The 14,315-nt window shown below is 46.5% G+C and overlaps 1 protein-coding gene across 4 annotated transcripts in view; it reads left to right on the forward strand.

The window, feature by feature from the left end:
* Window positions 1-14,315, forward strand: part of LOC138491912 (dehydrogenase/reductase SDR family member 4-like) — a 594,704-nt gene that overhangs the window by 154,442 nt on the left and 425,947 nt on the right. For all 4 annotated transcript variants that reach the window (XM_069618776.1, XM_069618777.1, XM_069618774.1 and 1 more), the window contains exon 2: window positions 10,610-10,795. In XM_069618776.1, the coding sequence (XP_069474877.1) occupies window positions 10,614-10,795 (182 nt within the window). In that variant the 5' untranslated portion in view covers window positions 10,610-10,613. The remainder of the gene's footprint in view (window positions 1-10,609; window positions 10,796-14,315) is intronic.

Below are 14,315 nucleotides of genomic sequence, written 5' to 3' on the forward strand. Positions count from 1 at the left end.
GGGCGTCGAATGTCCGTCGACAAACAAGGTAGAATGGCGTCGATGAGGCAGCAGCTTCGTCTGAGCGGTGCTCGCCGGCGTCGGAGCGTCGGCGTCCTGCAAGGCAGAGGCGTGCGGGGCACCTCGGTGACAATAGTTCTGGACCGCAAAGATTGTGGAGACGGAGGCCCAGCAAGGGCGTCGAGTCGTTCGAGTCTTTGAGGTCTTCGGGTGGCGGGAAACCCACCGGCAGGTTTCTCCTCGGCGCGTTGGTCGTCCTCGACTTTCTCCGGCAGGATAAGCGGTCGACGATGCGGTCGAGAGAGTCCTTCGATTGAATGTTCTTAGGCAAAGGAGCGGACGGCTCCGGTCGTCGGCGGCACGGCGTCAAGTGGTTCCCACGGCTGGGCAACACAACTTCGACGGGCCTCCAGCGGTTACACAAACCTGCGAACCCTGGTCGACGGCAATGGACTTCGACGGTGTCGATGTCCGGGTGCTTCACTTCGATCTCCTCGGCGGTCCCGTCTCGGGTCGACAGCCTTTCGAGGGTCTGTCTTCCAGGGCGCTTCGGCGAAGATGGAGCGGTGCTCGATGGTCCCTCGGAGCACGGGAAGAGGGCGCCTTACCAGGTCCTCTCTCGGGTCAGTCTTCGACGATTTCGACAGCCTTCGGATCGGTCGAAGCAAATGCCACAGCAAGTCTTCTTCTTCCAGGATCAGCAGTTCCAGTTACTCTTAGAGTGGGGACTCAGCTCCAGGATGCTTCTGAACGTTCCTGAAGGTTCCTGAACCTCTGGCTGCTTCTGAACCAATTACCAGTGGTGAGAGGTCCCCAGATATACTATCCTGCCTCTCATCCACACTGCTGGCACACACTCAGCAGCCAATCATACAGAAGGGCATTCAGGCAGTCAGTCAGCCAATCAGGCACACAGTGCATTCAGGCCACACTCCTCCCTTTCAGACACTCACAACAAGGAATGTGGATTGGGACAAGTACCCAGCCATTCAACACTACACACTGCATTCAGGCCAGTTTCGGGCAGGACTGTCTCAGTCTTTGTCTCTCATGCCAGAAACCAGACAACCACAACAAGGAGTGTATATTGGTCACACACTCCATTCACCCAGGTCCCACCCACAGGAGGTACCCACAACATACAGTCACTGGGAAGGCTCCAGTCAGTCTAGCTGGGCCTTCACAACAACACCATATATGGAACTTCCACCCAACAGCCAGTCAGGGGGAAGGGACAGAGACAGGGCTTCCCAGGACTTTGGGAAAACAAGATAACAGGCAATAGAAAGCAAGAGGCCACAGGGGCCATCTTGTTTTCTATCAGGAATCAACTGATCCCAATGGCAGGGCCTGGGTATCCCAAAATGGAGGACACCCGGAGCACCTGTCAATTTCAGCATGGAGCTGCCACCAGCCCATACCCTGCTCTGGGGCCACCCACAGGTGCCCAAAAACATACACTAGGGTCACAGGGTTGTACCCCTACCCATGGGTGCCATAAGGGTATCCCATGGGTCTGTTCACCAAACCAAAAGAGAGAGCTGCACTGCCAGGAGTCCCACATGGACTCCGGGGAAGAAAACATGACAGAACACACGATAAAAAGCAGTAAAGGACAAGGATTCAGAGGCCCTGTCCCTCTGATGCATTTCCAGCATCACAGGGTGTCTGCGTGGAAGTGAATGGCCTGAATGCACTGTGAGCCTGATTGCCTGCCTGCCTGCATGAATTCCCTTCTGACTGATTGGCTGACTGAGCTTGGCTCAGCATTGTGAATGTGGGCCAGAACTGTAAATCTAGGGACCTTTCACTCACCAGCATTGTTCAGAAGCTGAAGTTGAAACTTGAAGCTGCTTATCCTTGAAGCCTAGGTGAAGAAGAAGGTTTGCTGCTGCTCCCCGTTGACGGAATCCGAAAGCTGCGGTGTCTATCAAGGACTGATCCAAGAGAGTACCTGTTTAGGAGACCTCTCCTTGAGCTACGAGGGAACATCGTGCAGAAGCTGATCTTCATCAAGGTACCCTGGAAGTCAGTCCTAAACATCTGTGGACCGGAGATGGGGTCCACCGAGAAACATTTAAGTAAGCACCAGGACATCGAGGCCATCGACAACCATCACTGTCGACCGAGGTTTAGAGGACTGATGTAACCTCGTCGACCAGAGCCGTAACGTTCCATTGCCCAGGAACATCATTCATACCAAGGACTCCCTTGCCATCACCATCAACCGTTTTGTTCCGCTGGAGAAAATCGAGGTCGTTGATAAGCAGAGGACAATCTTCCATTAGGTTTCCCGCCACCTGAAGTCGACAAAGAAACAGACCAATGAAGATCCGAGAGCCAGCCGTGGTCATGTCCTGATCTCCAATGCCAGCGCCAACCCCCGACGCCTGCTGCCAGGCCTTCACTCTTCATCAAATCTGCTTTGCGGCAACAAACTCTTGTCATCGAGGTGCACCGCATGCCTTGCCTTCGCAGAACGTCCACGATCGATCAGCAACGAGCACCACAAAGACCAAAGCTGCTGTCTTGATGACAGTGTCCCCATTTTGTTTGAGGAATCTTGATGTCCTGTGGTTCCTGCTTTAAAGGGAGTCCACCCTCGAGGGATCCATTGAGGAACCATCGAAGAAACTCTGCTAAACTCCGGTACATTGGGGTAGTACAACATTTTATCAGAAAACAAGACTATTTTAAACATATATGGACTGGGCTTGTTGATACACTTTATTTACAGGTTGGCCAGTTGGGGGGATCCTCACACTGAACTGTGTCTTAGTAGCAAGAGAACCATTCTGCTATCGTGCCACCTAACTTGTCTTCCTTCCTATGTATGAGGTTGATAAACAGTACTATTTGATATGTATGCCATTGGAACTGTCAGCAATTGGTGCATTTTAGATGAGTCAATAGTTAAGTGTGTTAGCACATAGACGTTTTATATATTTGCCATATTAGATTTACCAAAGTACAAAGTGTTATTATTAATTGTGTATATATATTGAACCTTATTTATATATGAAGAGCTGTGTTAGCCCATAACATAGTGAGTGGACATTCCTTTGTGAGGGGCCTGGGGACTACACTGTACTTAAGAACCAGCCTGCATCACAGCCTGAGGGCTTAAGCCTTGATTGCTCATCCATTGTACTACATAGAGAATCTTGACTGGGGTGCTCTGTGCTTCTACTCTGCCAGAGATCAAGAAAAAAGGAGTCACAGGGTGTCATTTTTAAAACTTTAATTGATTTGATCGAAGAGGCAAGAGAAGACAAAAAGTGTTTTTTGGCCTGCTTTAGAGACACAATCAAATTGATGAAAACTCATACTCAAATGAAGATGATATTTGGGTGAAAGACGATCGGATAGACTCTGGGGAGTGTTCCAGTAACAAGATGTGGTGCCATGGAGGGTGGGGGCAATGGGCCATGAAGCTTATTTTCCCAGGTTCCAGTCCAGCCTTTGGCAGGGGCACAATCGCATCTTTCCAGCACTCTGGAAAGGCGACAGAGTACACAGGAGGGGGCATCTTGAAAAGATGTGGTGGACCACGATGTTGCCGGAGGACTTAACCACGCACACCCTGACCGCTACCCAATCTTCAAAATAGACGACCAAAGAGAACCAACAGCTGAACGTAAAGGAGATGGAAAAAAAATAGTTGCTTTACAAAAACAGACAAAAAAACCTCCCAAGATGCAAACCAGCAGCAGGGGACGGTGCTAGAAATTTATTTAGACATGTTAGAACGGTGTCAGAGGTGGCACCCAGCAAGACCCCCTCAAGTCCTCATGGTATAGGGGCTAGAAAAAAGACCCAGGAAATCAAGGAGCCTAACATCCCAAATAACAACGGACCATCGCTACAACCAGATGAAGAACTGAGGGACCAGGAGGCTGAAAATGACCTACTTCTTCATTTGCCAATTTATGAGGACTACGATACGGAAGCTTCAGAAGGTCCTCTGTGCTTAATATCACTTATGGGGGGTATGGCATGCAAGAACAAGGAGCAGTGTGCCACAAACAAACCTTAGCTTCAAAACCCTAGAAGATAAACAGGGTAGAATTGCACTTATGATCGCGCCTCGGTTGGGCCAACCCAACACTATGGAAACAATGATAGAGCGAACAAGAAGAGAGTGGCACTGTATAACAATGGACAGAGACTCTCCATACAAGGGTGTGGACGTTTCAGGGGGTCCAGTAGCAGGGGAGGAGAGAACAAAAGAAACAAGTGGCCAGGATTTAATCCTATTAAATTATTTTAGAGAGAGTAGTGAAAGCAGATGACAAATTAATACTTAGCCGAGCTAATGTAATGGGTCTGCTGCTTAATGTGCCACAAATGAGGGTTATTGAACCAAAGGATATACAGATTGTGGAATTTCCTACTGAACATGAAAACGACCGTGTGTTCCTCCATATGACACTCAGGTGGCAGTAGCCCTCTAGGTGAATGCAGGAAATGACCTTAGGGCCCTAGGCTTTGACCTAAAACAGTGCTCCACAATGCCAGAGGCAGTCCAAGAGCACAATCTAAGCACTCAAAGGAAAATGTGGTGAAGCCAAAATAGTTCTTGTACCATGGATGAGGAGGTGTCCTCTAAACCAACTAGAGCCTCGCCAACCACCTTCCTATGTCCTGAAGCACTCAGCATAAAAATAAATGGGAGGGTTGGTGCTAAATTACAAACAAATGCCAAAAAGAAAGAGGATTTGATAACAAGGATTGACAATGATAACTCATGGGATTGGCTTGCAAGGACTTTGGCCTCACCAGCCAGAGAATAGAGCGAGCGGAAGGAAGGACCCGGCTGGTTGAAGTTTGGGTCCTGGAATAACAGAGGGTTTGGTCCCTTGTTCCATTCCCTACACCCTAGCTTAACCAACTTGGATGTATTATGCCCACAACAATCTTGCTATATTGCCCACAAAATTCCCTTTCTAGATGGCTTTACGGGATACCTAAAAAGGAATAAGAGGTAGACCTACTTCGGGTATGCTCATGCTGGTAAATAATTAATCAGCCGGGAAGGTGATGAGAGTCATTCACCCCACTTCATTGATGCAGATTGTAATAATAAAATTGCAGGACACATTTAATCCCAAGGAAGGTATGATGGTCATCTTAAATCTGTTTTGGAACCCTAAAGCCAAGGAGGGAAAGTAATTCACCCAACAGGTAATGAAATGGATTGATGATGTTACATCTTAACTGGAATTCCCCTGGATATTTATTTGCGGGGTTCTCAATACAGACTGCCTGGGGGTTAACAGCAAAATAGGTGTCGATATACCCTGCCAAAAGAAGGAAAAGATAACAAGAAGCCAGAAATGGACAGAGGCAACTGAAATAAGGGACCTGCACATTGTAAATGGTTAAGTTGAGGGGGACCCGGCGGGAGCCAAAACCTGGAGTTCAGCAAGTGCTAGCGCAACCCTGGACTATATTCGTGTGTGGGGCAACATTTCAAAGGGTGATCGCCCTGAAGGTTCGCCCAGTTAAATATAGTGACCACAGCCAACTAATCCCAACTTGTCTAAGATCGATCCAGAAGGCAACAATCAAGAGGAAAGAAAACCGATGGAACTGTAAACTACTTTTGGAGAATGGCCAGAATAGGTTAAGGATTGGTTCAGGTTTGCTGCTTGCCTCACAGAGTCGGTGAGGAAATGGATAAAGACCCCAAATCAAAGCTTAGATTATGAATCCTGTCTGCTTCAATTTAGAAAAGTGCAAGGGGGAGGGAAAGAAGTGCTTTAAGAGAAAACAAGTCTATGATGAGAAAATAATTAACAAAAATCGCCAGCTATCACAGGACCTCAGATTCTTAAGAACAGCTCCACTAATAATAAGAAAAGAAAAAAGGAGAGAAGGAAACAACAATATAAGAACTGGTTGAAGTCCCGCAGAGCAATGCTTTACCAAAATGATGCCGAACAAATGCAGATGGCCTTGAATACAAAGAATGCAAAATACTTTTGGTCCCCGGAAAAGGATAAAGAGGAAGACATTGGCCATGTTCAGCTAAACCCTATCCAGGAATTGGGATGGGTAGAGCATTTTGAAGCCTTATATGGTCTAATAAAAATGAGGAGAAAAGCCGCTGGCCCCCAAGCCCAAAACGAAACATGGTCCATCAAGCTGGACACAGAGGAAATCAAAAACATAATTTACAAAGCAAGTTCCTCAAGAGCCCCGGGCCCGAATTGCATTAAAAATGCCATGCTAAAAGGGACCCTGGAGCTATGGACTGACCTCTGTCTGGTTCTCTTTAGAAGAATTACCCAGCTGGTTAGAATTCCTGCATCATGGAATAAGCCGGTTGTGGTGCTGATGTTCAAAAAAGGGGACAGAGCAAACTCTGCAACTACTGCCCAATTTCCCTAATGGATGTTTTAGGGAAAATCTACGCGGGGATCTTACTAAAGAGACTTAAAGAGTGGTTAATGGAATTAGGAAACTGTGATCCAAGACAATCACGTATTGTGAATAATATTGAGTGTGGGCTGAATCTCTTACTGATTAGTCTACTAAAAACGAAAGCACTACAAGGGAATGATAAACTTTACCTGGCCCTTATACACATGGAAGGTTATGGTCCAAACTGAAAGCCAAAGGATGCCTAAAGGACTTCTTAGCAGCAATTAAAGCACTCCACACAGGGGCCTCCTTGCAGATCAGACTGGATCAAACTGGGAATTTAACTGAAGACCTTCAGGGTATTGAAACAAGGGTGTCCTCTGGCAGCAATCTTGTACAATGTTTTAACCAGTGATATGAAAGAGGTACTGGACCCAACTAGAGCATGTTCACCAAAGATCAATGGAGCAACGGAGGGGTGATTATTGTAAGCAGATTATCTGGTTCTGATGGATAACATGCAGGTGGGCCTACAAAGAAAACTTAACACGTTACAGGAATAGGTGGAGTGGAATGGCATAAAAACTAACATCGACAAATCAGTAATTTTGGAGATTGAAGACAAAAACATTGTTTGGCTGGAACCTGGGAATCAACAGAATAGGATTGATTATATCAACAAGAGATCACCGTATTTCAATCAGTTCTGATGTAGGTGAGAAGCCATGGATAGCCAGCCTAATAGCCTAATAACAAAAACAAACCAACTAACAGCTCAAGGACTGGTTATTGGGAGAAAGTTTGGAAAATTCTCTCTCCAACCAACCATCAATTTTTACAACCAGAGGGTTGTTCCAACCGTGGCCTATGCTGGAGAGGCTGGTTTGGGAATGCCCTGGGAAACCTGGGAAAAACTGGAAAGTAAATTCTTGAAGAGGATCCTAAGACTTTCCAACTCCATCCCAATGGCAATAATTTGGCATGAATTGGCTTGCATTCCCTACAGACATATATTATCTGGAGATCCCTGGCCACCTTTCGTAAACTGAATGCTTCTTCTTGTCCCCCAAAATACCAGATTATAAAAATGAATGAAGTGGGGGATGAAATTTTGGCCATTGAACCAATGGAAGGACAAATGTATGGAAATATTGACAAACCTTAACTTGACTGTGGAAACCTTATGTAACAACCCAAGAAGGGTAAATATGGCCGTACTAGCGGTAGACTTGACAGAAACTGATCCAAGGCGGTCTGCCACTAGCTCCCACATGCTATCCAAAACACTTGATGGCCTTCCGAACATAATTCGGGAATATCTAAAAAAAAATCGCCTAACCCAAAACACAGAGATCTGGTGTTGAGGTTCAGTCTAAATGTGCTGAAGGCGAAGGAAGTACTGTTTAAATACGGAAAAGTAAAGGACAACATGTGCTGGTTCTGTAGTGCACAGGAGGAATCATTGCAACACTTGACACTATTTTGCCCTAAATTCTTCTGCTCTATGATAAACCCAAGTTCCTCCCGGGCCCGAATGCAGAGATATGGTGGGATCCACTTTATGGTGGATCTAACGCGATGGTGCTTAGGGCACTGGGTGTTTTTCTGGAGGTGTTCTTTGAAAAGAAAAGTGAAGGAATTACCTTAGACTCAATTTTTTATGTTTGACGATGAAACTGATTGAATGTCAAGAGATGACTCTAAAGGGGATAAAGGTGTAAGGGAGGGACTTCTAGGCCATGGCAAGAAACCCTTGCCCCTCGAGGACTTGCTGATATATGGGGAGCTGTCAAATACGATACCTCTTTGCATAGTAATGTAGTGTAAAGCAAAAGTTTGTTTTTATAACTAAATGCTTAATAAAAAATAAAGAGTTGTTATCGAAAACCGTCTACTTGGAGCAATTATTGCTGTTTAGTACTCCTTCCACCATTACAGTGTTACCGACATCCATATTACTGCTAAAAAAAGTTGATAATTTGACCCTTATGTGTAAAGTGAACAGTCAGGGATTTGGACAGTAAGTCATCCACAGCTTCGTAGGAGCAAGCTGCAGCCTTACTGTTGTTTACCTTACCATGCCCGTCTAAATTGAGATTATATTTGCTCTTCTTTATGCATTTTCCTTGCAGCATGGTGTCCGTCTATGTTAGACAAAGCAGTGAATCTACCCAAAAAGAATGGCAGACGTGTACAAGTCGCCACCTAAGAAAGTTATCACTTACTTCGATTGTCAGACAATAATAGTGATAACCACGCCCACCAGTCAGCCAAGAGTGGTTAGACTGCACCACACTCAGCACCTCACTCCTTAGCCAAACGTGCTACAGATTTTATATCAATGTTGGTTTTTCAAATGTTTAAAATTATGGGAGGGCAGTCATTAAAAGTAGTGCTTTTGGGATTTTGTTTTAATTGATAAGATATTTTGGGAGTTGTTTACCTGACATGGTTTCTAATGGCTGAAATGTGGTCATTTATGGTTGCTTCTGCACATTTCTTTCTAGGGAAGACACATCGACATCTTTGGAGAAATTAATTCAGTTATTGTGTATGTTCCTTTGCAATAAGATGTGCATGTGTGTGTTTGAAAATTGATTATGTTGTTATATCATTTAAGGGCTATAGCAGGACTCGGAAATGTGCAAGTTACCTATTTTTTATGAATTTGCTCACTGTTTTAAAGCAATCTTCTATAAGTCGTTGAGCACCTGACATCCATAAAACAATATGTATTTTAAGTGTTTGGACCTATCATCCCCTAAGAAACTGGTATTGCTTTCCCTCCCGCTGAAACAATTCTAAACCAAAGTAAACATTGCATTTTTGGGTTGGCTCCATTTAGTTTTGTTTTTAATTAAATACAACATTGAGTTATTTTTGCTTTCATTTCTTTCCGTGAGATTTTCCTACATATTTTCTTTTTAAATCTTTACTTTTCATTCGTCTTAATTTTTAACAAGTTATTTGTACCAGCCTTGGATACAGGTAGCTCGTCCAAACCCTTGTCCCAAGAATCCTCTGGATGACAAGTAGTCAATTTGCAGCAGATGCAAAGCGTTGAGCAGGCATGAAAGCTGGGGTGATCACCTGTAGTGTTCCTTCCTGAATTGCTGCTCTAGGTTTCTGTTATTGCACACTCACTCATTATGAAATGCAGCAGCATCTCTTTGCAGCTCTCGAATTAGAGTCACCACATACAGGCCGCCTTAGCTAATATAACAATCAGGCCCCAGCCGTGGGGGGTTCAAGGCCGGTAACCACTCGTCAGCCCGAGACTAGGCAGACCCGACTGAAGCTAGGGCCTCTGCCAACCCTGCAGTCATTTACCAGCTTGTATGCCCCCCATGGCTCAGACATGATTTCTAGTGGCACCGCAAGGGTTTGCCCAGAGTGCAAATAGTTAATTTTGTTCTCAGAAGATGGGCTCCACTATTGTAAAAGGGATTTAGTTCCTTTTCCAATTTCATGTCCCTGGCCGTGGGTCTGTGGAGCACTGGGCCGAAGCACAAAGCTCTGGTCCAGCAGGTAAGTCGGGGGGAGGGTGCTAATATTATTGGGGGGAAGGTGGGGACGTGGGGAGGCAACAGAGAGAAGCTCCCTGTTCCCTCCCCTTAATCAAGATGGCACCAGCTTGGAAAGAGCCTTGGTTGGCTGGAAAGAGCAGGCGGTTCACACTGTATTCTTGCCCACTCTTACAGCCACCTGATTGGCTGAGCGTCCACCCCTCAGTAACAAAATCAGATAAAACCTGATATCTGTGATAGACCAGGATGAATACTTGTAGGCTAAAACTGCATAACTGCTGTATTCCCCATTCTATCCTTTCCTTCTCAGTCCAGTATCCATCAATGCCTGGAATCTTTTAAGTACTTTACTGGAGGTGCAGAGTCTAATCCGAAGTCAATAAAAAGCCTGACAACCTGTGATATTTCAGATGGCTCGGAGAGGCCATTTTGAGTGTGGGAGTCTATTTCTTGATGCATAAATAAAGCTAAAGAGTTTTCGGTTTTTTTTAGTGATAGGGATGCTGATCAAGTTCATGATCTACAATAGCCATCATTTGAACTTTCTAAAGTAAGGTGGTAAAGGTGATGATGTAAAGGCAGTTTGAAGTCATGAGGCTGTTGTGGTGTTTGAGGGTTCGGGACACAAGAGCTCTTTTAATTATATGTGAGCAAATTGTGATCCATTGATTATTTCCTGTCTAATACCTATTTATATTTTATATTTATTTCTGCAGGAAAATGTCAGCAGGCCCCTTGATGAAAAACTGCAGCATGCTGCATTCATTTGTTAGGTGCCATGGATTTCTGCGGCTGTCAATGCTAGCAAGGCGTCCATGCTCCTCGAGGATGATCAGCGGGACTGCAGAGAGAAGCAAGATCCATGCTGGGAAGGTGGCTGTAACGACTGCCTCCACTACGGGGTATACAGCTTTTATTTTTATGGTATATTCCAAAGGTAGAATAGCCCCTTGTCCTTAGACAAGGAAGAGAGGTCTGGTCTGTGTCTGGCAGACTACAGTAGCCTCAGATATGTTACAGGGTATAATAATGTGTTTGGAAGTAATAGGGAGGGGTGAGGACACAAGAAGTACGTTCTAATTTATTCTGCTGCATTCTAAAAAATGGATATCTGAGCTCTATACTACAGAAACCTTGCACTTTTGCTTGTGCATTGTGCACGATACTGACACTGGGCAAAGACTGCACAGGTGCAAAACATGTATTCTTTCAATGTTTTGTTGCACAAGGACAGTGTCTGACCTACATCTAGCATCTATGTGGATAATATTGTCCCTGTGCACAGAGTGATTTCTGACATGTTTTGAAAGAGAGGCCCACAAACAAACCGCAAAATATGATTCTTTGCAACAACTATGAACTGTACACAGGTACTGGATTGGGTTCCTATAGAAACCAATTAAAACAGACCATGTCAAATATCATTTAACAAACTGTATATTTCATTTATCATTTTCACTAGTAAAAGTACATAGATGCCTTCAAAACGATCAACAGCATCATCGGAACCTGATTGTAGCACTCTTGTCTCTATTGAAAGTACAGCAAGGTCCTGTAATCTAGATTGCCCCACTGTGCATCTGAGCCAATTGTGCATTCTCTGCAAAGCACTGAAAGATCTCTCACAGCGCAGGAAACCTGGACTTAAATTCCCTCACTGTCCTCGCAGGACGCAGGCTGTGCTAGTTGCAGATGCCCACCTTTATGTCTTTTGGATTGGTGTTTGAGCTATTAAGGGCAGGAACATATCTGTCCAATTGTGCTTTCCAACAGAGCTGTCCAATGTGATGCATATGTGCTGTGTTTAATTGAAATGTGGGTGTGAATGAGAAGTCATAATTGTGTAATTCCATTTCGTCTATCACATGTAGAATCTCCTGCTATTGTCTCTGTTTTCTCATATTTTTCTAATCCATCTTTACTTTGGGCTATTTTGTGGTAGCGCTTTAGTGCCACCTACAAGCCAAAACTATTGTATTAGAGTACATATGGGGAGAAATGTCATATGAGGAGAGACACACAGCTTGTAGTTATTGTTTAGTTATCTGCCCACCCATTGACTGCCCATGGCCATGCTAATCCGTATGGCAATTCCCATTCAATTCCTGCCCCTCTGTTAGGCAGAATCACATGCAGTACCCTTTGAGAACACTACATGCAATTAAGACTACAACTGTCAGTAAAATTTTACCTTTGGTACAAGCCTGTACTACACAGTTATGTGGTAGCAGTGGCTGACCAGCCAGACTTATCTCAAGAGTTGAGTGAGTAGTAGAACAAGTTACACAAAGGACCAACAGATACAGTGAATTAAATATACACTTACTAAAGGTTTCTTGGTTAAAGAATATACATTTATTTACACAGTCAGTTTGGAAACATTAGACTAGCAAGAGCAGCTCAATATCACGCACTAATATACTACAAATACACAACCAATAAGTTACTGACCAAGTTCAGCTCCCCTGAAGTGGGAGCAAAATGGCACTTCAGTTACTTTTAAAAGTAATAGGTTATAAGAATCAACAGCACAAATACTACTACAGGGCAAATGGTTTCAGTAAAATACAACCAGCAATTCAGCTCATACGCCTAGGCCAAAGTCAATGGTCCAGAGTCTTTGTATAGGATAGCACAGTTCTGGTAGTAAACGGTTAAGAGGGTAATTCATAGAAATTCGCAGAAAAGTGTCGCAAGCAGCTGGCGCAGAGTGTCCGCGTGCGATTGTCTGCGCCAGGCACGTGCGCTAAAACCGATTTCTGCGCACAGCGTATTCATGGATTTCAGGCTCCCAAACCAGCCGTGGCGCAGAGAATCGCAGCGACCCTGCAGCAGAGCCAGTAACGCCCCCAAGAACGCCCTCGCGCAAGGAAAAGCCATCAAAATCGCTAAATCATCGCAAAGGGCTGCGCGAACCCTGGACCAGTTCACCGGGCTGCCAAACAGCAAACGCCAAGCGGGGAACGTGTATTTCAGGGGTGCGCGGGAAGTTGCATACGCGATTGCAGCAGGGTACGTGTATTTCAGGGGTGAGCGGCAAGTTCCACACGCGATAGTCCCAGTGCGAGCAGGGTACGTGTATTTCTGGGGTGTGCGGGAAGTTGCACACGCGATTGTCCCAGTGCGAACAGGGTACGTGTATTTCAGGGGTGGGCGGGAAGTTGCATACGCGATTTCAGCAGGGTACGTTAATTTCAGGGGTGCGCGGCAAGTTCCACACGCGATTTCAGCAAGGTATGTGTATTTCAGGGGTGCGCGGGAAGTTGCACACGCGATTGTCCCAGTGCGAGCAGGGTACGTGTATTTCAGGGGTGCGCGGGAAGTTCCACACGCGATAGTCCCAGTGCGAGCAGGGTACTTGAATTTCAGGGGTGCGTGGGAAGTTGCACACGCGATAGGCCCAGTGCGAGCAGGGTACGTGTATTTCAGGGGTGTGCGGGAAGTTCCACACGCGATTGGCCCAGTGCGAGCAGGGTACGTGTATTTCAGGGGTGCGCGGGAAGTTGCACACGCGATTGTCCCAGTGCGAGCAGGGTACGTGTATTTCAGGGGTGCGCGGGAAGTTCCACACGCGATTGGCCCAGTGCGAGCAGGGTACGTGTATTTCAGGGGTGCGCGGGAAGTTACACACGCGATTGGCCCAGTGCGAGCAGGGTACGTGTATTTCAGGGGTGCACGGGAAGTTCCACACACGATTGGCCCAGTGTGACCATTGTACGTGTATTTCAGGGGTGCGCGGGAAGTTCCACACGCGATAGTCCCAGTGCGAGAAGGGTACGTGTATTTCAGGGGTGCGCGGGAAGTTGCACATGCGATTGTCCCAGTGCGAGCAGGGTACGTGTATTTCAGGGGTGCGCGGGAAGTTGCACATGCGATTGTCCCAGTGCAAGCAGGGTACGTGTATTTCAGGGGTGCGCGGGAAGTTACACACGCGATTGGCTCAGTGCGAGCTGGGTACATGTATTTCAGGGGTGCGCGGGAAGTTGCACACGCGATACCAGCAGGGAATGTGTATTTCAGGGGTTCTGGGGAGTACTACACGTGAATTGGCCGTGTGGGTCCTCCCAGGTGTACGCTCCACAACCTCCACGGCCCCTGCAGGCAGCCCACACCACGGGGGACTACCCTGCACCCCTGCCCATGTCCCGCAGGCAGCCCATTCACCATGGGCATGCCCCCCAGCCAACCCACATGTCACCTTGCACTACTGATCAACAATGCATGTCTCCCACCACCCCCACCCCCCAGCAGTGCAGGGGCAGCCTCCACCAGGCCCCCACTCATGTCCCCCTGCACCCCCACCCCCCAGCATCCAGGGTCACCCTACACCAGGCCCCCACTCATGTCTCCCACCACCCCCACCCCCGGCAGTGCAGGGGCAGCCTCCACCAGGCCCCAACTCATGTCCCCCTGCACCCCCAC

This window comes from Ambystoma mexicanum, chromosome 10 (genome assembly GCF_040938575.1).
Source record: "Ambystoma mexicanum isolate Mex_15411 chromosome 10, UKY_AmexF1_1, whole genome shotgun sequence".
NCBI lineage: Eukaryota > Metazoa > Chordata > Amphibia > Caudata > Ambystomatidae > Ambystoma > Ambystoma mexicanum.